The sequence below is a fragment of the Rhagoletis zephyria genome, unplaced genomic scaffold (genome assembly GCF_001687245.7).
Source record: "Rhagoletis zephyria isolate East Lansing unplaced genomic scaffold, Rhagoletis_zephyria_1.1 Rzeph_scaffold_01924, whole genome shotgun sequence".
Lineage (NCBI taxonomy): Eukaryota > Metazoa > Arthropoda > Insecta > Diptera > Tephritidae > Rhagoletis > Rhagoletis zephyria.
Window position 1 is genome coordinate 10,914 of NW_016159008.1, and position 23,677 is coordinate 34,590.

At 38.0% G+C, this 23,677-nt stretch overlaps 1 protein-coding gene across 7 annotated transcripts; it reads left to right on the plus strand.

Moving 5' to 3' along the window:
- The first annotated feature begins 917 nt into the window (after positions 1–917).
- On the plus strand, positions 918–23,612 carry SP2353 (EGF like, fibronectin type III and laminin G domains protein pikachurin). 7 transcript variants are annotated; one of them, XM_017619657.1, is made up of 20 exons: positions 918–1,207; positions 2,336–2,420; positions 4,881–5,062; positions 5,157–5,295; positions 7,024–7,140; positions 8,643–9,510; positions 10,120–10,229; positions 10,298–10,380; positions 11,120–11,238; positions 11,316–11,460; positions 12,820–13,009; positions 15,133–15,269; positions 15,326–15,403; positions 15,461–15,600; positions 15,794–15,869; positions 15,962–16,114; positions 16,170–17,779; positions 17,864–17,965; positions 19,381–19,484; positions 22,621–23,612. In XM_017619657.1, exons 4-20 carry the CDS (start codon positions 5,184–5,186, stop codon positions 22,773–22,775), a joined length of 4,299 nt encoding a protein of 1,432 aa, XP_017475146.1. In that variant the 5' UTR covers positions 918–1,207; positions 2,336–2,420; positions 4,881–5,062; positions 5,157–5,183; the 3' UTR covers positions 22,776–23,612. The 7 variants fall into 7 exon arrangements, with proteins under 7 accessions (XP_017475146.1, XP_017475149.1, XP_017475145.1 ...); XM_017619660.1 differs by lacking the exon at positions 2,336–2,420 and having other exon boundaries at positions 4,881–5,071; XM_017619656.1 differs by lacking the exon at positions 2,336–2,420 and having other exon boundaries at positions 5,154–5,295.
- The last annotated feature ends 65 nt before the right edge of the window (positions 23,613–23,677 follow it).

Consider the following 23,677-nt stretch of genomic DNA (forward strand, 5'->3'; position numbering starts at 1 on the left):
CTCGTTCACCGCTAGACCAATCTCTCTAGCTTTTTTTTCCCTTCGTCCCTTTGTTTCAGACCTACGTTATCGATATCATCTGCATACGCCAGCAGCATCATTCTTTTGCTATGTATGGTGTCGCTGCGATTCAGATTGGCCGCTCTTATTTATTACGCTTTCCAGCATCAGATTGAAAAATTCGGACGGTAGGGAGTCGCCTTGTCTAAAACCTCGTTTGGTCTCAAACGGCGCGGAGAGGTCCTTCCCAAATTGGATGGAGCTGAAGGTTGTGCTCAACGTCGTTCATTAGGTTTTTATGTGTCGGAAGTGTTTTATGTCGCCCAAAAGTTCAATTCCAAGTTCTCACGGCTTATCACCATCCTACAGAAATAAAAGTTTATATTCTGTACATATATTTCTTTATCACAAATTTGGGGCGTATGCAAATACATATATCGAACTTCGAAAAAATAATTTTAGGTTCCGGGACACCGGGACAATATGCATATATGTATGTACATTAGACTGTTTCAAATAAAACGAACGTTTTTTTTCTATCGGTCTCATGTGAAAATTTTGTTGTAGGTCACAAAAAAATTATATTGGCAAAAATTCAGCCATTTATCTGAAATTTTTCAGGTATCGCTCGCACAAAAAAAGAATTTTTAAAAGAAACGACTTTGTCCGCTACTTTTTTTTTAACAAAAAATTAAATACAACAAATAAAAGAGACAGCTGTAAGTCCAAGTTTGAAGTAGCTCGGTCCTATCGTCGTCGAACATACTTTGTATGGAAGGAAATGACTGAAACAGGGCTAAACCTGCAACAAATACAAATATACACGCCAATATGGCAACTCCGTTCGCGATTGTATTTTGTAAACAGGACTTCCTCTCACAAAAAACTCAACTTTACAGTTAAGTGAGTCAGCCCATTACACAGCACAGCGAATACAACGCAAAACAGACGACAAAACGGTAACTGAGAATTCAGCTGCAAAACTCAGCGTTGGCTCGCTCGTTCAATCGGTTTAACTGGATTCAATAGCCTTCCGTCAATTAGAATGAACATTACGGTCGCCAGTTCGCTGTTTCGCAACGCAAGGAATGCTCATTCAGGATACCAATAAGCAAAAACCAACTCCGCAATATTTATGTGTATATGTGCGCCCTTACATATAAATATTCAAATTTTGTTAAAAGGGTCCTATTTGATTGCATTCGAGGTAAATAATAAACGAAAGAAAAGGGCGGGTGCAAATTGTATAAGAATGAAGAGTGAAAAAAAAGGATTTGTACAAATAAGTTGTACCTAAAAACGGGGAGCTCAAAACGGTCAGACGTGTGTGTGTACATATGTATGTGCAAATAATTGTGTGTAGATATTTTTCGCAATTTTTCACTATCGCTTTAGCTTTAAAAACTGCTACCAAAAGCGTTTTTATTTATGTGTATGTATTTCAGATAAAAAATATTGAATACGACCAGTGGTTTGGAGTAGGTGGATGTCGTGGAAAATATTTCGCTGCAGTGCTTTTAAAGGACATCTATAATATATTCTATCTAATACAAAAATGAGTAATCTTGCGCCAGACTGAGTGAGAGTGTGCTTAAATACACGCAGATATTTTTGTACATTTGTATGCATACATACACATATATATATACGTATGTATATATTTTACGTATAATATTCAAACGCAGTGAAGGATGTACTAAATATTGAAGAAGCAGAGGGCAGTACGCTAAACTTCAGGAAGAAGACACACACAATAATTGCTCGCACAGCCACAAAAAGGCGATGCGTCACCTCGAGTATCCTTCACCATACCCGTACATACATACATACATACATACATAGTATATCCGTATCGTTGTCGAATTATTGTTGCATTTGGAAATGGTATTGCTTCGACTGCAGCTCAGTTGGTTGGTGGTGGAACATTTTTGTTTTCGTGCGACTCGCGGAATGTTTTCCGTGATATATAAGCAATGAGAAAGCGCAGTGAAAGTTCAATAAAAGAATGGAATTCGTGGTAAATATATCTACGCTCGCCTAAACTAATAATAATAGTAGTGCAAGAAATTCTAGTGGCTTGATGTTTAAATCTACAAAAATACATATGTATGTATGTATGTGCATGTGTGTGTGTGTGTAAATCAAAAGGAACCTAACTTGAAGAGTTAAGTATACGCCACGAAGGCCCCTAAAGTCAACGGAAGAAGTGTTTATAGGGACACAGTGATTTACATATGTAAGAATACATACATATATACATACATATGTTGGTATATAAAACAATTATGTAGGTATTTTCTTTGTTCATTCTGTTCGATTGATTAAATTATAAAAGAAATGAGAACACACCTACATATGTATGTAGAACAAATAAGTAATCAAGCATTCATCTATAGGAGCACGCAATGGTCGAATCAAAGGTAAAGAAAAGGCATGTGGATACATACATACATACATATATTAGAGCACTGCGCGGTTAAGTAAAAATTAGTAGCATGTTGATAAACGCCGATGTCGATGGGACGAGTTCACGCTACGTAACGGTGCATGTGACATGGTAGCATCATCGCCGGTTATTATTCATTTAGTTATCTGCGGAGAAGCAAAGAGCCGCCATATTTTACCTATTTAACTTATAAATATGTATGTATGTATGTATATTGGCGGCCGCTGGTGGTGTAGTGGTAAGCAGTGCGCGCTATCACTCCGCAGGGCCTGGGTTCAAGCCCTGGTCAAAGCAACATCGCAAAAATGTAGAAAAAGGCATTTTTCTTTTCTTTTTGCAATTCAGCGATGGGCGGTTTTGCAAAAACATCGACGATATGTATGTATGTATGTACATATATACGAAAGCAAGTCCAAATAATAGTAAGATAGATAGATGGGCTTCACATGCGATTCAAATTACATGCAGACCATTAACGCAATTCTGAACTAACCCCGACATGCACCTCCATAGACATATATATATATATATAGTATGTATGCATGTGTGCAGTCCTATACGCTACGCCCCTACGTTTACCTAAGCTTGCAGCGCCGAGGCCATCAGCACCTGCTGCAGAACCTTAAGCAGCAAAGCAGTCAATCTGAATGTGAATGCGACCTTAATTCATTTACTTACCTTACCCATACAGTGCGTGCTAAATATCTAACTCACTCATGCTCTAACTTGTAGCTCCAGACGACAAATCAAGCGCGGAATAAATTAGTGATTAATCGCCCGCCGCATGGCTTCTGCTGAGCTCATAAAATGTGAAATTTACAAGTGGAACATTGCAAGTAAAGACACAGAAAACATAAAAGCCTAATTTACAAGTGCAAAAGCGAGTAACAATTTAGAGGAGGTGAGAGTATACTGTGACGGCCAGCCGGGAATCTAATTGAAGTTACAGCAGAAAGAAAAATCGATACAAATGAAAACACTAAGCAACATTCGAAGACACAAATTTTACGCACAGTAACAAAAATGGTCAATTGAAGAGGTGAAGAAGACAGCAAATGGAGAAAGAAAAGTTTCGACGGAATAAATAATCACACGGATTGAAATATCGCAGAGCGTAAATACTTGTACATACATACATATAAAAACAGGAATGAGAATGAACCATCGAATCGAAGAAACCTAAATTTGAATTGATCATTTGGACGATGTAAAATATCCTTTACATTTCGTTATGTCTACAACTACTTCCCCTTTTTAACTACTTTCAGGTGTTGTGTTGTCCCTTTTGGTCACTTTGTTGTGGAAAAGCCTGTTGTCAAGGTTTCCAAGACACTTTCGGATTGTTATGCTCTGCAATATAGTAAATAACTGTACGCTCGTTATAAATCCTTTTCGACAAATACGTATTTATGTATGCGGGCGCCGTGAACGAGTGGTTAGAAGTGCCGCCCACCACTATCTGGTAGGAAACATGTTCTATCCATGACCAGAGCAACAATTCAAAAAAGTTGTGGTGGCCTCCACTATATTTCCCCCCACGAGCAAACATTAAACTGTAGGTGCCTCCATTTGTGTGAGAAGCTCGGCCAAGCGTTTAGAAAATGTTTGAAGCTGCAATTGTTTCTTGTTATTAGATATGTACCTACCTAGGTAAAGACCCAAATTTTCAGTCATAGCTCAGTCATATTTCTCAATTGGGCTTTCAAAAGTTATACAAAACCTTTATGTACATATTCACATATCGTCGCTTAAAGTACAAACCTGCGTATCAAGAAAATGAAAAACCTCGTCTGAGAAGTTGCCCAAATTTTATTTCCAAACGCATCTCTCTTTTATCCCTAATTATCTCTCTTTTTCTTATATCTAAGTATCGATATTTTAGTAAAAATTGATAACGGTTTGATGACAGCAGCTTCCGGTGAGCAAATACATATCTTTTTTGGCACAAATGTCAGTTACGAGATTTTGTACTTAAAACGACGATATGTATGAGTATCTATGTGACTTCTTTAACATCGGAGTCTCGAGACCCAGGGATTGTGCTAAATCTCTTTCTTTCGACATTTATCTACACATACATATGTACACAGTTTTGGTTGCCTAGGTCCCCCTCGGAAAAGAGGTAAGTACCTTACGAGGTAATCCATGTTTTCTTTTAGCTTTTGTAACCAAAATTGTCACCATGACCATGACCAATGTCATGTACTAGTAAGGCAAAAAATGAACACCTCCGATGACGCCTTACGTTGTCAGTTGCTTTATTAGTAGATGACATTGGCCATGGAGACAATTTTGGTACTCTAAAAGTGGAAAGAAAAGATGGATTACCTTTAAGGTGCTTACCTATTTTCCCAGTGGGTATTTTATGTACAAGTACATATGTACATATAAATGTAACCGCATATAAGTACATTACATTTCCTCATATTTGCAGGTTTGAGAGGCGAGGAGAAATGAATTGGTCGAACAATGACAACTTTTTGGGATTTAGCGAATTATTCAAATAATTTACGAAAATATTAATATGAAATAGCATTGGCAAACTGGACGTTGCAACAAACTTTGAAGTGTGATTGTAGTTAATACATACAGTTATCGGAATCATCTTCTCTGAAGGTAGAATTGGCCGTGAAAACGAATTGTTTAGCGTAACAAAGTTTCTACATTTGCATATACTACATACATATATATAAAATATTTCTCTTTGTAGTCGGATAAGCACAAACTGTAATTAGAAATGACGACGACTAGGAATAACCAGGTGCTGATGCATGGACTTATATTGGTGACCATTTTGGCAACTGCCAAAAGTGCCGAAGCAGAAATTACAATGGAGGCGGCTTTTCAGGGTAAGAACGCAAACATGTATATGTATGTATGTATGCATACACATACATACATATGTATGCACAGTGGGGTGCATCGCCAAAAAAGGTGCGGGTTTACCACAAGAATTAAAAAATGTATTATACGCGAGCTAGACCGATTTGAAAATATTTCCAAAAATCCCATTAGGTTCAGCTCACATAAATCTTAATATTTTTCCGAAATATTTTAGCGAAAGTCTTAAAGTATAATAAACTTTATAGTATTTCCGATGGAAAAACAGTACCGATTTTTTTAGTATGGAGATTGATGCATCCTAATGTACATACATTTGTGTGTTCTAAATTATTTTGGCGAATTTCGGTATTGCTACCCTTTTTTGCTTTTGGCCTAAATAACGTAAGGATATGAGTACATATACAGAGTTCTTGCTGTAGTCGACGTTTTGATTAAGAAGTTGTAATGAGAATATCACACGCAAAAAAATTTCTCATGGCTGCTACAGCCCAACCGTACTAAATTTGTGTGTTTACGGAGTTTTCTCGGAATTGATAGCCAAATATCTATATTATATACTCTTTACTATATGTAGTTGAAAATGCTTAAAAGAACCAGCGTTGGTATGTATGTATGTAAATATATAAACGGGAGCAGTCCGAGCTCCAGTTGGCGTTAGAAACCCTCACAGGCGCAGCGCACACTGAATCCGATAGGCCGACCGACCGATGTCGGCCGAACAATTTCACCGTCCGAACTGATGCGCACACTTAACCAGATTATTAGCCGACCGCATTTGTTCACACAAATCTGGTCTACATTTAAATTTTGTAAGCAGTGAAATATTTTTAATAAATTTGAATTCACATACCCTAAAAATGTAATTCTATAGGCAATTTTTTTGCCCTGCACCCAATGAGATAATTTTTCGCAGTCCATTTTGGTAAAAACAAACGCGTTTGAAATTATCGTCGTTGATGGCCGTCAACGGCCGATGTCGGTTCGGTCACCGGTTTATGTGTGCTGCGAGCGCTCATGTTTATTCATGTCGCCCGCATTAGTGTGCGCGTAGCGTTGGGCTTAATGCGTCAGCGTTGTCTGGGGCTGTCAAAAAATTCTCATGCCCATACAATTTGTATGAAGTATACCGAAACAACGAGCGGTAACGCTGTGCGGCTGGAAAATTAGATTTTGACAGGAATGTTGGGAAAGGGGTTTTAAAGAAATCTCCCCCGGACCCCTGGGGCTATTGGATGAACATTTGGCAAAAACGGGCTAGTCTAATTTAACCGAACCATCCTTGAAAAACTTAACGCGCAAATTTACAATATTTTTAATGTGTGAGGTAGTAAGTAGTCTCGGTACAATTTCTTAATGAAACTTTATATTTGTATTGTACATTATTTGGAAGAAAAAAATAAATAAAATTTTGTGTTCTAGGATACCCCAATGCACATACATTTACAAATATTTTCACGATTAATTACATAACGTACCTTTGCTGCCAGAGTGTTACAAAAAAAAAATACAAAAATTGTTGAGTTATGTATCTTCTTCTACGTTGGCTTAACAAAAGCTCATTAGAAAAAAATCTGTCTCCATTTTTACTTTGGGAGCGTATGTATGCAACGTGTAAACGTTGAACCCGCTTTTCTGAGAAGTTTTCGATTTTTTCGAATTATGCCACTCTTGGAGCAAAGCTACGATATGTCCTTGAAAACTTTATAATTAAAAAAATAAAATTTATTTATTAGGCCACTGCGGTCACACGAGTCCCTGTGAACAATTGTGCTATGAAATCCATGATGGCATGTACGAATGCGATTGCATAGAGGGATATGAACTGAATAAAAATGGTTACAGCTGCCAAGGTAAATGCACTTGCAACACTAACAAGTAAAACAAAATTTGGTAAGAGCCTCACCTAGGTATAGCCATGGACGCAGTCAGCGCGTGGTGCGCCATTTTTTAATACCCCCCGAATCTGGTTTTCTTAACAAACTGATGTTACTTAGTATCCTCAAAAATCATTTCGATCTGTCGCCAAATATGCTATCGTTAGTTATTGGAGCTTTTGAAGACATTCTTTAGAATTCGCAGGAGGTCGACAGAGCTGGACATTTAGGGAAACAGTGAACTGCTATCAAGCATGGCTGCTCATCTTACCCTACACAGGTGGACTCTTAACGTGAAAAAATTTTGTGAATATCAACACTGTAACAGAAATTTGTTGGCGGCCGCTGTGGTGTAGTGGCAAGCAGTGCGCGCTACCACCACGCAGGGCCTTGGTTCAATCCCTGGTCAAAGCAACATTGCAAAAAATTTAGAAAAAACAGATTTTTCTTAACAGCGGTCGCCCCTCGGCAGGCAATGGCAAACCTCCGAGTGTACTTACTTCTGCCATGAAAAACAGCTTCTCTTAAAAATACAATCGCCGTGTAGCCCATTTAATTTAAGTATAATAAAGTGCAAGTTTAAAGAGACTGGGACTTCGGTTGATTTTTGTAAATTTTTTTTTGTTGAAGGTGTTGCCCCTTTTCTTCAAATCATCGAACATACTGGCACTGTCAACACATTTTCAAATCTTCAAACTTGCACTTTGTGACACTAAAATTGAGTGGGCTATAAAGCTTCATACCCAGAATCTTTGTAAGAAATCTAATTAAAAAGCTCGAAATTCACCAGACGCCATTTTGAATTTGAAATTCTGGCAACGGGAGCGTAATTAGCAACGACGAAAACCCGCTAGTACGGAATTTCGAATCATATTTTTTTTTTAAGCTTTTGGATTTACTTTGATTTTTTGCAAATCGAAATACTGATCCACCTTACATCAGCTGATCAAATGAAATTTGAGTTCATTACTTTTTTCTTCAGTCCAGTGGGGTAACGCAATGTTTGGGGAATGGTGAATTATTTTTAATAATCTAACAGCTCTAATAGTGACACTAGTATATCGGATAATACCTGTACCTCTATTCAAGCGTACATATGGTATACATTAGGGTGACCCTTATTTCGAAAAGAGCTCGCATTCTCGGTCTCACCCCACTGGAAATGTGTGAATAGCCGATAGACTAAACTATACAAAGTTTTAGGTCAATCAAAAAATATTTAGACGACGTAGCTCAAAGCGCTCCAAGTTTCCCATGTATTTTATATGTCAAAAACAAAAAAACTATTTTTCGTAGAAATTGTACAGAATTCTTCGGTCGCTTCGAGCAATGTAAAAACAGAAAAACTATGAGACTGCGATAAATTTATTATAGAGATATTTATTATAGTATACCCATTACATAAATGTTGCATACATACGCACACATGTTTTTACCGTCCTTGAACCTTTGTTCTAATATTTTGGACTTTTTATTAGTTATTAATTCCACAGTCAATCTCGATGAGCATTATAAATCTGACGAGGATGTTCTCTACCAAAAGGGTGCATCATTTAGCGCCAAGCTAGCTGATGGCAGCGGTGGCGATAATCACATATTGCTAGGCTATGACTCTCCATCCTCGATGGCGGGTAACACACACCAGATCGGGACGGCCTCTGTTCCAGACTCGTCTTCGATGGAGGATGTTGAGGATGGGGAGGCCGACGACCACTTTTTTGATGAGAATCTGAAACGCCACGAAGGCGGAGCGAAGGTCAATTCAAACGATTATTACATATCATCTGAAGACGTCTATTTCAGTAATGGCGATGATCCAGAGTTAACTAATACTAGCCAAGATGTACCTGAGTTAAAAGCTAAATTGACAGAACAGACAACGGCACGGGCGGCGGTTAACTCCCGTCGCTTTGTAGTAACCGATGCCACAACCGGTGATGATCCTCCAGCGGTGTCGTCAGATAGAAAATCAAAGCGTATCCACTTAAAATCAGACATCAAATCTACCACAAATACAATGGGCGTCAATGGAAAGGCACCTTCGGCATTGAGAAAATCAACAGACAATTCAAATAAGTTAGCAAACTCTTACTCCAATGACATAGACATGGTGGGCATGCCAATGTTTGGCGGTATCTTTGGAAATCAGCCCAGTCGTCGAACAAGTCAAAGTACATATCAGAATCAATATGCAATAAATACTATCGACCTTTCGAATTCAAATAAGTATAGTCAAAATTCAGCGGGCGATGCTGCTGCTGATGTGATGCAAGAAAGTGGCGAATTCATGGCAATATCAGATAAAACGAACATATCGAGAGGAGACCGAAGGCCGGCTTCTTCAACGTAAGTTAGGCAAAGCTAGAGTTAGGGTCCGTTTTTCAGTGCAAGTTCAACTGTGCGTTGTGTCGTTTAAACCAAATTTTTAACTCAAAATCAAATTTACGAAGTTTGAACTATGTAATTTGAAACGCCCAATTAGGCTGGTGTGTTTTACATATATTTGCCTCAGGTGCCAAAACAGAGATGAAAGAGAAGAAAAAAAAAAATTAGAATTATTTGCAAAATACTGAAAAACAGATGCCCATATTTAGGGTAAATTTGTATAGCGACACATAAATACGCTAAATGTTCATACGAAAGATGAAAAATGTGCACAAGAAATTTAACAAACGTAACTTAATTTGGATTTTATTTGCAAATTCTTTAATTTTCCGCCTATCAGAGATTTCGGCCGCGATTCTATCAAAAATGAAAAGCAAAAACAGTGTTGCCCTACAAAACAACTAAACTATGAAGCGGCCTCAAACTGACACTGAATATCTGGTTGGTAGTTTAAATTTAAATTTCATTTAAGTATACTTCATTGAAACTGCGTTCAAACCAGCACTGAAGACTGGCCCTTAGTGTAATGTTTTTTTTTTGTATCACTCATCTTTTTGACGGATTTTACAGTTCGCGGACTTGTGATTTGGATTGTGGATCAGAAGGGGTATGTGAGCGGAATGATGACGCCAATAGATGTCTGTGCCCCTTTGGCAAGAGCGGTGATGGTTGTTTCGAGGGTAAGCAGATAATATACATACATACGTACATGTTAGGATATGAGTAAATGCCAATTTATCCATTTCAGAAATAAAAATCCGAACGCCTAAATTTTCGGAGCACTCATGGTTGGCATTTCCGGCATTAAGAGGGGCATATAAACACGTACAGGTAAAGCCCTATCGAAAGCGCCCCATCTAAACCCAAATGTTTTTAAACTGATAGCGAATAAATATTTAGCTTTTATTATACTCTCTGATTCCCCTAAAATAATAATTGATACATTTTACGACTTCGAGACTTTACTAAGCTTAAGTCGTCTTGTGAATTCCCTAAATATCGAAAATTTTCAAAATCGGTGGCAACTTGGCTAGCCAGACTAACGACCAGAGAGAGCCTCTACTCCGAACGCTCTGCTATGGAATTCACAGTAAACTTAAAAAAGCTTTTTGTCATGACTGATATAAAATTTATAGAAAGATTAAAGGCGGGTTTTAGGTTTTTTTTTTGTAATTCTGATAAAAAAGTAAATATTTTAACCGGGTAGTTAAAGTACCATGGTTCGATCCCTGGTCTAAGAAGCATCTAAAATGAGAAAGTTTTCACTAACAGCGATCGCTCTCGGCAGGCAAATGCCAAGCTCCGAGTGTATTTTCGGAAAAAGCCTCTAATAAAAGCATTTGCCGTTCATAGGCGGCGTAAAATTTAGATACCACCATTTTTTTTTTATAAGATCAGGACGCACATCACAAATTTGAGAAGAAGCTCGACCAAATATTTAGCAAAAGCGCCAAATATTTTTCTTTTTAATGAAAAATACTACAGACTCTTATACGCATTACGCCGCAATTTTTTTTAGTATAAGTCTGCATTAGCACGAAGTTTTCATAAATTGGTTTCATCACTTCAGATACGTGTCGAGTTCAGACCAGAGTCTTTTAATGGAGTTATTTTGTTGAGTGGAGAAAGGGACGATCTGACTGGGGATTTTATGGCACTGCTTTTGAACAAAGGTTTTGTAGAATTTTGGTAAGTACCACCCACACAGTTTCATTTTATTACCGATAATGTCAAATTTTTAAAACGTTGTATCTGTTTTTGAAAAGGTTTGACTGCGGATCCGGTGTTGGCAATGTACGATCTCGTGAAACTATTCTGTTAAATGAGTGGAATTCCGTTATCATTTACCGTCACCGATGGGACGCTTGGCTGGTGCTGAACCACGGAACCAAAGTACAAGGTCGCTCGAATGTGAGTAAAATTTATGAATAGAGCGCAATTATTCTCTCTTCTTCGCTATATCGGGTTATCCATCTATAACTTTTTTAAATTCAAGATAATGTACCTTAAACAGAACTGGATGTCGGAGTCTTTATTATTACCTGAAAGAACAATCTCTGACATTTACTTTTAAAAAATAATTTCATTAAAATTTTGGCAGTGACTACACAAAAAGGTCAAATATTCATTACTCTCTCCAGTATTGGCACCGGTATCGCGCGAATTACGCGAGTACTGTTGGGTTCCAAGTTTTTTGAATTGTAGCTGGCTTATCAATTTTCAAACGAGAATGATAAGAGAGGTCTAGATAGATCACCCGTTACATACATAGTATAGTTTATCGTAACCAAGAATGCAAAAGGCCCTATTTGAAATTTGTAAATTTTACAGGAGAGGTAGAAACTTTTTAAATTAACATAGCGCATGCTCACAGTAGAGATGTCAGTGAAAAAGATAACCTAAGAACATTTCAAATTTAAATTATCTAAAAAATATCACAATCTTCAGTTGGCATGACAACATTGGCTTTTTATAAAAATCACCAATATTTTCGCCAATTTCACAGCGATCCAGTAGTGCATTTCAAGGACATTGAGCACCCTGTATTGAATGCAGTGGAAAACGGAAAGTTGGTATAGATATTACAAATATGAAAAGGAAAAAAGCTAAGGGGGTTCCCCGTTTTCTAGAATGACATTTTTTTCAACCAAATAAAATTTGGACCACTCTAATGTGCATCGGAGGGAATTCATCGAAATATCGATTTGCATAGAATTTTACGATATTATTTCACAACAAAATATGTAATTATTACAATATTAGTAATTAATTATTAGGGTTCTAACTGACGGTTGAATTGGGTCGACAACTTTTTCGTAAAACGATAGAAATCATTAAAATTTGAATTTGATCAAAAATTCGTCATTACTTTTCAGACTTTTTAGGCAGGTCTGTTGTCCATTTTATTCGATTTTATGTTTTCTCCATACATATTTATGTATAAGTACCGTTTAAAGGATGTTATTATCGCTATGAATTTTGGTATAGGGGTGTATTTGAGATAAAACTAACAGAATACGTATGTAGGTACGTAAACAACATGATTCAATAATAAAAGGTTTGCTCACTAGTGATATTTGAGTTTTGACACTCCCTTATAGAAGGTTGTGAAGAGGGAGCGAGAAAACTGTTTTCTGAGCAAACCTTTTATTATTGAAACATCCATTTTAGAAAGTGTCATATAGGGCGTTTAGCATTAATGGTGACGATACTAGATACTTTCTATATTCATGTTCCGTTGCGAATATTAAAAATACATATTTCTTATAGGGACTCTTCTCTCGAATCACTTTCCGTGAGCCTGTCTTTCTGGGCGGCAGCGGAAATATCACTGGATTGGCGAGGCGTTTACCGGTCTACACAGGCTTTATTGGCTGCATAAGACGGTTCGTAGCGAATGAGCATGAGTACAAATTTGAAGAGCACCCCTTGGGAGATGTTACAAAAGGTTTTGACATACGTGAGTACCACTATGTGTCAATCTACATATGTATGTGTGTAACCAAGGCGCTTCACAATACAAGGTGGTGTTGAGTGATCAGCTGATTGGATATTTTTGTCTCTAAACTAGTACAGGAGAATGTCATCCAAGATGGAAGTGGCGCAACTTTAGGATGTCAACAAAACGAAATGACGAAAATTATTTCCTATTGCCTTTCGTTTTGACATCCTCCTGTACCAAAAAGCAATAACAAAATACACGGGACTTTTACTTATATATGCAATTGCCACCACCTTGTATGGATGCGCCTTGTGTGTAACTGTGGTCACGAGCAATAACCGTCTAACCGTCGAGAAATCATACTTTCGTCTCGTCTATATACCTAAATACATACATATTTACTACAACATATCGCTACTTCACCAATATACTTTCATAACTCAAAAAACTATCATTAACTTTATCATGCTTCATAAAACTATATAAAACTATATGTGGCAGGACTTACAGTTATAAACGATGTTTCCACGACAAGTGAAGTGATAAACAAAATTAAAGAACAAGAAGCGGAGTTGTAAAGTGAATCAAGAATGTGTCGTGTAAACAGGTTGTTTCGCCGTTCGTAATTGAGAGAGCGAACCACGTAATTCGGTTGTCGTGGAAACACCATTTTACGTCGTCTCTCCGAACGCAGGTTGCCATTGCCTGCCGAGGTGGGAAGCTTTAGTAAAAGCTTCATATCATGCTGCATATTGTGTGATGCGTAATAATATCAATGGAATTAATGTAAATTGACATAAATTCACATTTTTAAGGGGATTGATGTCAATGACATTAGCACACAAGCAAAAGTGATTAACATTAAGTCAATTTGGAATTGATTCAATCCCTAAAAATGAAGTAATGTTAGAAAAAACATTTTGTTACATATTTATTTTTTTCTTTTTTTTTGCCCTATAACAAATCATATTCAAAACTGTTTGTTGAGCTTGGGGCCCTTTTTTACATGATAAATATATAGATAGATAGAGAGACACTTTTAAAACTCTTCATGTTTGCAAGCAATTTAATTTTTATATTTTAAACATAAACTCTTCTCATTTTAAATCTCAAACAACAACAATTTCTTTTTTTATTATAAATTCTATAAAATTTTAAAATGCTGGAAAACTTAAAACAAAAAATCACGGCCGAAGAAAACGGTTTTACCTTATAGTCTTATCTATAGCTAATCTAGACTTAACTGACGTAAGAAAACGTCAATGTTTACTCAACACGTCAACTTAAACAGAAGCGAAAATACTTTGTTTTTGTATTTTCCTTTTAAGCTGATGGTCGCTTTGCCGCCTATAAGCCACATCGAAAAATTCCTGACCAAAAATATATTCCATTGACCAATATAAGAGGTTACGTTACGTAAATTAAGTCTACACTAACTGAGCCTTTACTATGTTTTGTCATGGGGTTTTTATGAAAAATTAATGTGGTAAAAAACAACAACAGTTTTATAAGTGATGAAAGTATAGTTGCTATTTCGGATATCACCACATTCCTCATCAGACTTCTTCCTCGAGTTCACTGCGACTCCAGCTTATGGCGAACTTAGCTCACCGCTGTGGTGAAATGCACTTTGAAAGCTGTCTACTATGTACATACATATCGCTCATTTACTTCAAAAGCGTAATAATCCAAGAAATATAAATATTGAGTTAAAATAAATTTCATAGAACATTAGAACAAAGTATGTATTAATTTTAGTTATAGGAGTACATGTAAATTCAAAACTGTAAAGCCGTTTTCCTCGAGTTTTTTTTGTTTTTTTTTTGAGTTATGACGCTATTGGAATAACGGGGCGATATGTTTAAAGGGGACTTTGTCAAAATTTGTTCGAAAGAGCAATAACGTCCATGGATTCTACTTCGCTTTCGAAAAGGTATTATCAGGCAGGTTCTGTTATTCACTTCCGAGTGAATGGGAGTCAAAGCGAATTTATGACACATTGACATTAATTCCAATGACATTATTACAATCGTTTGGGGTTGTGACCGTTCTTAGTAACTCAGCGAATTGCTGAGCGAATCCTTGGATAACACCAGTTCTGACATACTTATTAATTTATGTGCCTATGTTTTATTTTCCAGAGGACTGTGTAACTGACAAATGCTTCAAGTACCCTTGCCAGCATGGTGGCAAGTGTTTGCCATCCGATCAGGGTGCTGTTTGCCTATGTCCGATTGGCTTTGTGGGCGATCTTTGCGAAATACGCATGGACCTCCAGGTATGTTAAGCAGTGTATTGGTACAAAAGTTGGTGTAACTAAGTTTTCTGTACCAGGTACCAGCATTTAATGGTTCATCCTATCTACGTTATGCGCCACTTGGCGACAGTGCACTCATTTGGCTGGAATTGAAGGTGAAAATTGTGTAATTTAACATAGACGCAATCAAATGCTTTGTTGTAACCTTAAAGGTCATCCTGAAAGCTGAACATCCCGATGGTTTAATACTCTATTCAGGATCTGAGAAACATGGAGATTTTATCGCTTTATCACTGAGTGGAGGCTTTGTTGAATTTGTATTTGATTTAGGCAGTGGACCTGCTATTGTTAGGTATGTACGCACGTAACTGAATTGAAACGAGCCGTGGCTATTAAATTTCTTGCACCAGTAAAGCCCTCTTTTTTATTCATAAATATTTACTCATTTATATACATATATTTCATACATACATACATATTTATGCGTACTATGTATATCGTATTTTTGTCGTACTGTTTGAATTAAATCAACAAATCGGAAATAGGAGTGAGTATCCTTTGACAATTGGACAGTGGCATGCCGTAAAGGTATCACGAACGGCACGTTTGGCAGTGCTTAAGGTACGTACATATGTATATAAAAAGCAAAGTACAAAGCTAAATTTTCACCGCTATTTGTGACATCTGTGTGTGGTTACTTCTACATACTCCAGATCGATACGTTCCCAGAAGTAATGACTATCTCATCCAATGGCTTCTGGCATCTGTCTTTGCCCGAAAATATTTTTTTGGGTGGCGTCAATCACGAGGACAAATTACCTTTGGATCTGCGGTCCAAAGCTTTTTTCGTTGGCTGCATTCAGAAGGTGAAACCCCATGCAAACCTTGTACATTGCTCACTCATTAATCTTCAATTCATAGATTGACATCAATGGGCACTCTTTGGCTATCGTATCGGAGGCGTTGGGTGGCACCAACATAGGCAACTGCCCGCATGCGTGTGTCGCAAGGCCTTGTGGTCCTCTTGCCGAATGCATACCGCAAATGGAGAGTTATGAATGTCGTTGCAACGCGTTCAGCAGTCAGTGCAACAGGGCAGCTGAAGTGACCATGGAGGAACTACAAATCAATAAGGCGAAGAAGAAATATAAGGAACAAATAAGAAATGATAAACATCATTCCTTGCCTAAGAAAACCAAGGCGAGCGACCGCTCAAAATTGCATTTAAGTAAAGGACATTCCAAGATTACAAAACTGGCGACCATGCCGCCCACCACCATCAACCGTTTGGAGGTGCACACAACCCCTTCGAACCATCCCCACTATGGGCATGCCAGTAGACAAATACAGCCCTGGCAGCCGCCCGTATTGGACGAAGAAGGAGCTAATATACCCGACAAAGAAGACGATATAATATACCGCGATACTCGTCCTTCGGATGGACAGCATAACATCAATGAGCAATCCTTTGACAACACACAAACCCGTGGATTCCACAATAACAAAGAAAAGAAGGAAGGACGAAAACACACATCAAATTTTAAGGGAAGCGACTTCCTAGGGAAGCAGCGAGACAATACGAAAGTCCGCAGCAAGAGTGAGCATTACCAGAAAGACGACTCATTTAATTGGAAGCTGAGCAGATTGCCAACGCATTACGAAAGCTTCCAAACGGACCCGGAAGTAGACATTTTGACGTTCGACGATAATGTTGAAGTCGAAATTGGTGTAAATCAAGGCTCGGATTATGTAAACATGCAAGATGATTACAATGCTGCGAATGATGGCAAAGAGGATATAAAGAGTATGTCCTTCGATTGGAAATACGATGAGTATGGCAGCGACCGTAGACATGCTCATGATGCCATGAATGAAGAAACCAAATCCGAACCGTTTTTAGTCGACGAAAGCCTATTTGACCCAAAAGACAGCTCCGAAGACTACCACCGCAAAGAACTGGTTCAAGATATGCGACGCATACTTGCCAATGGCCCAGAAGACGTGGGCAATAAAAAGGAGCTGAAATTATTTGTAGATGAATACGATTATGAAAAAGATGAAGACAACAGCCAAGAAGGCGGAAGGAAGCTTGCTGTTCAAGATAGAAACAGTGAAGTAAAGAACTTGAACATATCAGATGGATTTGGTTTAGATTTTGGAGAAACAAATGACGATCTGCTGGAGCCGGTGCAAACAGTGGCAGTTGAAAAGGTCACAGTAGACGATCAAAACAAAACATTCACTGCACCAAGTACGCAAACCGATTGGAGTCTATTGAAAAAGATGCAGCTATCGCCCGATCACCAAAGCGAGTTCGTCGGCGTGCGAAAAAATTTCGGTGCGTGCTTTGCCGGAGAGAACAGCTATTTCCACTATAATGACGCAGAGACTATGGGCCAGGTCATCAGCTATAATGTAGACTTTAATTTACGCATCAAAACACACTCACCGAACGGGGTAATACTGTGGACAGGACGACAAATTACAACGCAGGACAATGCCGACTTTTTGTCTTTGGGAATCGAAGATGGGTACGTAATCGTAATCGGGTTCATATGTATGACTGTGCTAAAACAAAATTTTTATTCAAACTTTAATTTACCTTCTGTTTTCAGTTATCTACATTTTCGCTATGATCTAGGTTCTGGAGAAGTAGATATTAAATACAATACGAGCCGCGTTAGTGATGGCCTTTGGCATAGGGTTCGGGCAATCAGGTGAGTTATGATGGAACCTCGAAGAACGCTTAGTTAAACAAGCTAATTTTTATTTTAGCAGGCATTATTTTTATGCTTAAAATTAAATGCTCTTTTTTCGAATTTTTAATAATTCGTTGTATAAAATCAACAACAATACATTTGTTAAATAAATATGAGTTAATTCCATTACATTCCAACCTATGATCTACAAGAAACTGATTAATCTGAATCTTAATATCGGATATAAAATCCTACTGGATAAACATTGTTTACAACTTTAACAACATAATTTTCTTTTTGAAAAGGTCCAAATGCTTCAACCAAATTATGTTCGAGCCGCTGGATCGTTCATTTCAAAACTGAAATCAAAAATTTTATAAAGCTCTTAATTTACTGTTATTCATTACATTGGACAGTGGTACCCTAGGTGTTCAAAAGGAAAGAAAGTGGTCTCAACTGTTTTTCATTTTTTAACCGACTTCACAAAAAGGAGAAGGTTAACAGTTCGTCGGATGTTTTTTTTTTTAATGTATGTTACCGAATAACTTTGGACTACGTTACCCGATTTCTATAATTCTTTTTTTTTTGTTAAGGAAAGGTGTTACCTCACAGGTGGTCCCATACTAATTTGGCTTAACGCCGACCATTGGATCATGAATAAATTAACGATAATCTTAAACTTTTTTATGAGAATTGAAGTCGGTTTTGTTTTTTGCTTAAAAATTACTTGTTTCTGCTATAAATATATTTTTATTCGAATCTCATTCCACTGAAAATTTTTCAATAGACTACATTGCCCACCATCGACATTTCTGACACTTTTTTCCTTTTGTGAAAAACACGGTCAACTGCTACATATAGAGAATATATGTAGATACGCTGGGAATAAGTTAAATGCCTATATTTTTGCATCTCCGATTTGAAATTTGATAATTTTTGATTAACCTCTGAGGCTTGCACTTTAATTTGAGCAATTATATATGTATGTATATGTAGATGTACATATGTATGGCGGCTGTTGTGATGTAGTGGTTAGCAGTGCGCACAACCACTCCGCAAGGCTTGGCTTCAAGCCCGGTTCAACCCAATATCAACAAATAAAAACAAAAAAAAAAATGTTTTCCTATTAGCGGTCTCCACTCGGCAGGCAATGGCAAACCTGCCTGCTCAACCAACTGCCCGATGAGCTAAAGACTTGAAACTTTGAACTTAGCTCAGAACCCGATGGCAATGCAATGTGAAAGATGAATTAACCCGCTGGGTGGCGCGGGTGTCGAGATATTCGAAATACTCGTATTTATTATCCGATTTGTTTCATATTTAAACGGTATATTACTTAAATGGAAAGAAATAACTCCACTAAAAATTTAGCTAATAAAAGCTTGTCTCAAATTTTATTTTTTTTTAATTACTTGTTTTTATTTTTGCCACAGAGACTCCCAAGCTGGTTATTTGGAAATGGATGGAAGAAAAACATCAGCCCAGTGTTCGCCTGGTAAATTGAAGCAGTTGAACACAGACACAGGACTATATGTTGGTGAGTGAAATAATGTTATTGCCGATAACAGTATTGACTGGATTTAAGCACTGCTGCCACAAATGTATATGTATTGTACAGCAAAGTTGATATAGCAAGTCAAATCGTTAGATATCGTATTGATTTAGCACATAATTGCTTTTCGAAATGCTATTGCTGAAATCAAGGATGTTCGTCCCGGAAATATTTCATACGAATTATCATGATTGTTGTTAAAATATCATTGGGCAGACCGAAAAAATTGCAAGCAAGGGATGCATTTGTAAGTTCACAACAATAAAATGCACACGGTTACCATGGTGGCAAGCTTAAAATTTGCAAATGCAATTCCAACTGCAAATCCAAGACCATTTCTTTAATGTTTTTTTTTTGCTCGCCATGAGCGCCAACAGGTGCCGGAAACTGCTCATTCTGTTTTTCTTTTGTTGGTATCGAGCTAATTTGTGTTTTTCACAAGCTTGAGATCTTTTGGACTATTTTAGCCGAAGAAGAAGACGTCTATATCGTTGCAAAGCTCATACAGTTTATCGTTGAATCGTCTGCAGTATTCACCATCGCTAACGCGCAAAAGCCCATAAATCTTTTGCAGAATCTTTCTCTCGAATACTCCAAGAGCCGCCTCATCAGTCGCTGTCATTGTCCATGCCTTCCCGCCATCAGCAAGCACAGCCATGATGAGTGACTTGTAGAGTGTGATTTTTGTACGACGGGAGAGGACTTTACTTCCCAATTGGGCTTCTCAGTCCATAGTAGCACTTGTTGGCAAGAGTGATTCTCCGTTGGATTTCAAGGCTGACATTATTATTGGTGGAAATGATGGTTTTCAAATAAACGAAGAAGTGTGTGATGACAGAATATACTTCGTTCTGTCCTCGTTCATCACCAGACCCATTTGATTTGCTTCTCCATCTAATCCCGAGAAGGCAGAGAGATACGTAGATTTTGTTTTTACCGATATTGTCGATGTCGTCGGCATACGCCAGCAATTGTACGCCCTTGCAAAGTATTGTGCCGGAGCAATTCAGTTCTGCGGCTCTTTTTATCTTCTTCAACATCAGATTAAAGAAATCGCACGAAAGGTATCAAAAGGCTCGGGAAGGTGCTTCCCAGTTCTGACGGAGGTGGTCGTATTGCTCAACGTCACGTTTTACACAGCTGTATTAGCTTCGCGGGGATACAAATCTAGACATCGTGGCATAAAAATTCTTTTCGTGCTGTCGAAAACAGCTTTGAAATCGACAAGTAGGTGGCGTGTGTCGATCGTATTCTCGCGGGTCTTTTCCAAGATTTGGCGTATTATGAATACCTGGTCTATTCTGGATTTTTCAGACCTAAAGTCGCAATTAGTTCGATGACGGTGAGATTCAGTCTTTCACACAATACGCTCGATAAGACCTTGTAACCTATGCGCAGAAGGCTGATCCCGCGATAGTTGGCGCGAACGCTTTCCTTGTGGATTGGGCAGAGCACACTTAAATCCCAGTCATCGGGCATGCGTTCATTTGACTATATTCTGCATAAGAGCTGATGCATGCACCTTATCAGCTCTTCGCCGCCGTACTTGAATAGCTCGGCTGGCAGGCCGTTAGCTTCAGCAGCTTTCTTGTTTTTCAGCCGCGTAATCGTTATTCGTCATAAATAGTCAGGCGTTGGGGCATCGACTCCATCGTCATAGACTGGAGCTCGGGTTCGTCTTCTCCACTACTTTCAGCGATGTCTAGATTCAGTAAGGTGGAAAAGTTTTCCCTCCATAATTTAAGTACGTTATGGACATCGGTCCCTGGTCTTGAAACCTTCCGTAAGTCGCCTTACCCTCTGATAAAATTTTCGGTAGTTTTTCCTAGCCGCCAGCATCTCAAGTTCTTCGCCCTCACGTATTTCGGCCTCTCTTTTCTTATTGCAGCAAATATGTCTCGCTTCCCTCTTCAGTTCAGGGTCTCACGTGACTCGCATTGCGCACGATCGCACGTGGCCCTGTTGGTGGCATCTTCTTTCTCTGCAGCTTTTTGACATTCTTCATAGTACCAGTTGCTCTTTCGCTTTCCCTGAAATCCGACTATTTCTTCGGCGGTGGTACTTAATGAGCGGGAAATGCAATTCCACTGCTCGCGTATGTCGTTTTTTTGAAGAGTGCTCTCAGAGAGCAGGTGTGAGAGTCGAGTGGCGAAATGTCAGATGTTGAAGAATCTCGTCTTTATGCGGATTGTGGCTAGACGTTCGTCTAACGGGGTACTCGGCGACGGAATTTGCGCTCTTTTACGTGGCAACTGTAGTAGACGTCGCAATGCTTCACGCTTCCTTGCCTTGCATTTCTTAGATGGCGGTTATGTCAGTTTTTGTCTTCTCGGGGACATCAACCAGCCGGGCAGACACACCTTCCCAGGTACACACACTCAAATCATAGTCTTTTATACGCTTGCCGTGGTCGTGATCAGAAAAAGGGCTCTCATCCGAGGCTGTTTGTTCGTGTTCATTGGGGGCGGGGTTTTAACGTGGCGGCACCCAAACCCAGCGCACGCGAAGCTGTACGCCTTCTCACTTTAGCTCGCTCCCAAAAGGGTGTTTGGTCGCTACCCAGAGGATACGTGAATATAAATATCCGGACGTTGTGAGCTGCGATTTGAACCGGCTGTCAAAAGTTTTTCCCACTTAAGTGACTTCTGCATACGGAACCAACCTCTAAGACAATCACCCTCTCTATTTCACATTTAAATTCGATAATAGGCTGGATTTCGAATTCATAACGATGAGAAAATACATTGGATAACGAAGCTTTCGTTTTGCTGGAGAATGGCCTAGTTCTCGAATCGAATACTAACCTATTCCACATTCGTGATCGAAGGCGAGACTCGAAACAAATTTGTTTTCCAATCATTTTCGAATTGTTAACCAAGCCCAATGTTTATTGGTGAATTATTTCAAAATTTTAATTTTGTGGGAAAACGCCATCAAAATTTGGTCAATTCATACAGATGGTATACCGAAAGACAGATGGAAAGACACATATCTTCGCGCTATTTTTGGAAAGTTTGTTCATCTGTTAGGCTGAACATATTCTCCTTATCAATTTTATTAATTGAATGATGAAATCTCCAAAATACGTAAATTCTGAATTACACACATCTTCTTCTTGCAGGTGGCATGCCGGATGCGATTTATTTTACACGACGGAAATATGCAAGTGGTTTTGTTGGTTGCATCTCGGAGATCGTGCTGGCCGGCGAACTCAAACTGAACTTTGACCCAAACACGGTGGGGACGGCACACAATGTGGAGACGGGATTGCTTTGAAATACCGTCATAAGTACGTATCAGCAACGGTCAATACTCCTGACATTAGTTTAATGTTCTGTTTTGCTTTGAGAAATAGTTGAGTTTGTACAAAGAGATGATTTTACATTTTTTTTTTAACTAAATCAAATTAGTTGAACTTAGATTGTAGCTAACTATTTACATGATGTACTTATGGATGGATACAAATGGACACTACTGAAATGCACACAAATAATAAACATACAAACACACAAACATATACATACATACATAGATGCCTACATACATACATACATACATACACACATGCATACATATAATATATTTTAAAGAATGCTTCACTTAAGCCTTTGACTGTCAATATTTAAAAACGAAACCAATCAAACACCACACAAAAAAGCAGATCAACAAAAAAAAAACAAAAATTATTAAGAAATTAAGAAGGCTAATTTGCATCGCATTTTTCTACAGCAAAAAAAAAAACCGCTAACAATACTAAATAAATAAAAAATTAAAAAAAAAAAGAAGTTATGTAGGAGTATCGGTACTGCATGTTTGACGTGAATTTCTAAAAGGAAAGGCACGTTTTTGCATAGAAAGGGGATTTCGAAAATCGAAAATCGAAAGTCTAAAGTACTGTAATTTGTATGTAAGTAGATATTGATGTAATCATATACACACACACATATGTATGAATGTCTGCTACAGAAAAGCCGATAATATATATTTAATGTTGTAGTGGTAGTAGTAAGTTAACTAAAATGAAGAACTATGTATGTACGAAATATTAGAAGATATCATTTACGAACAAAAGATAAGAAATATGTAACGAAAATATATTTAACAAAAAAAAAACAAAAAAAAAAACAAAAACACAGAACAACAACTAAGCAAAGAGCAACCCACTTTTTATAGCGAAA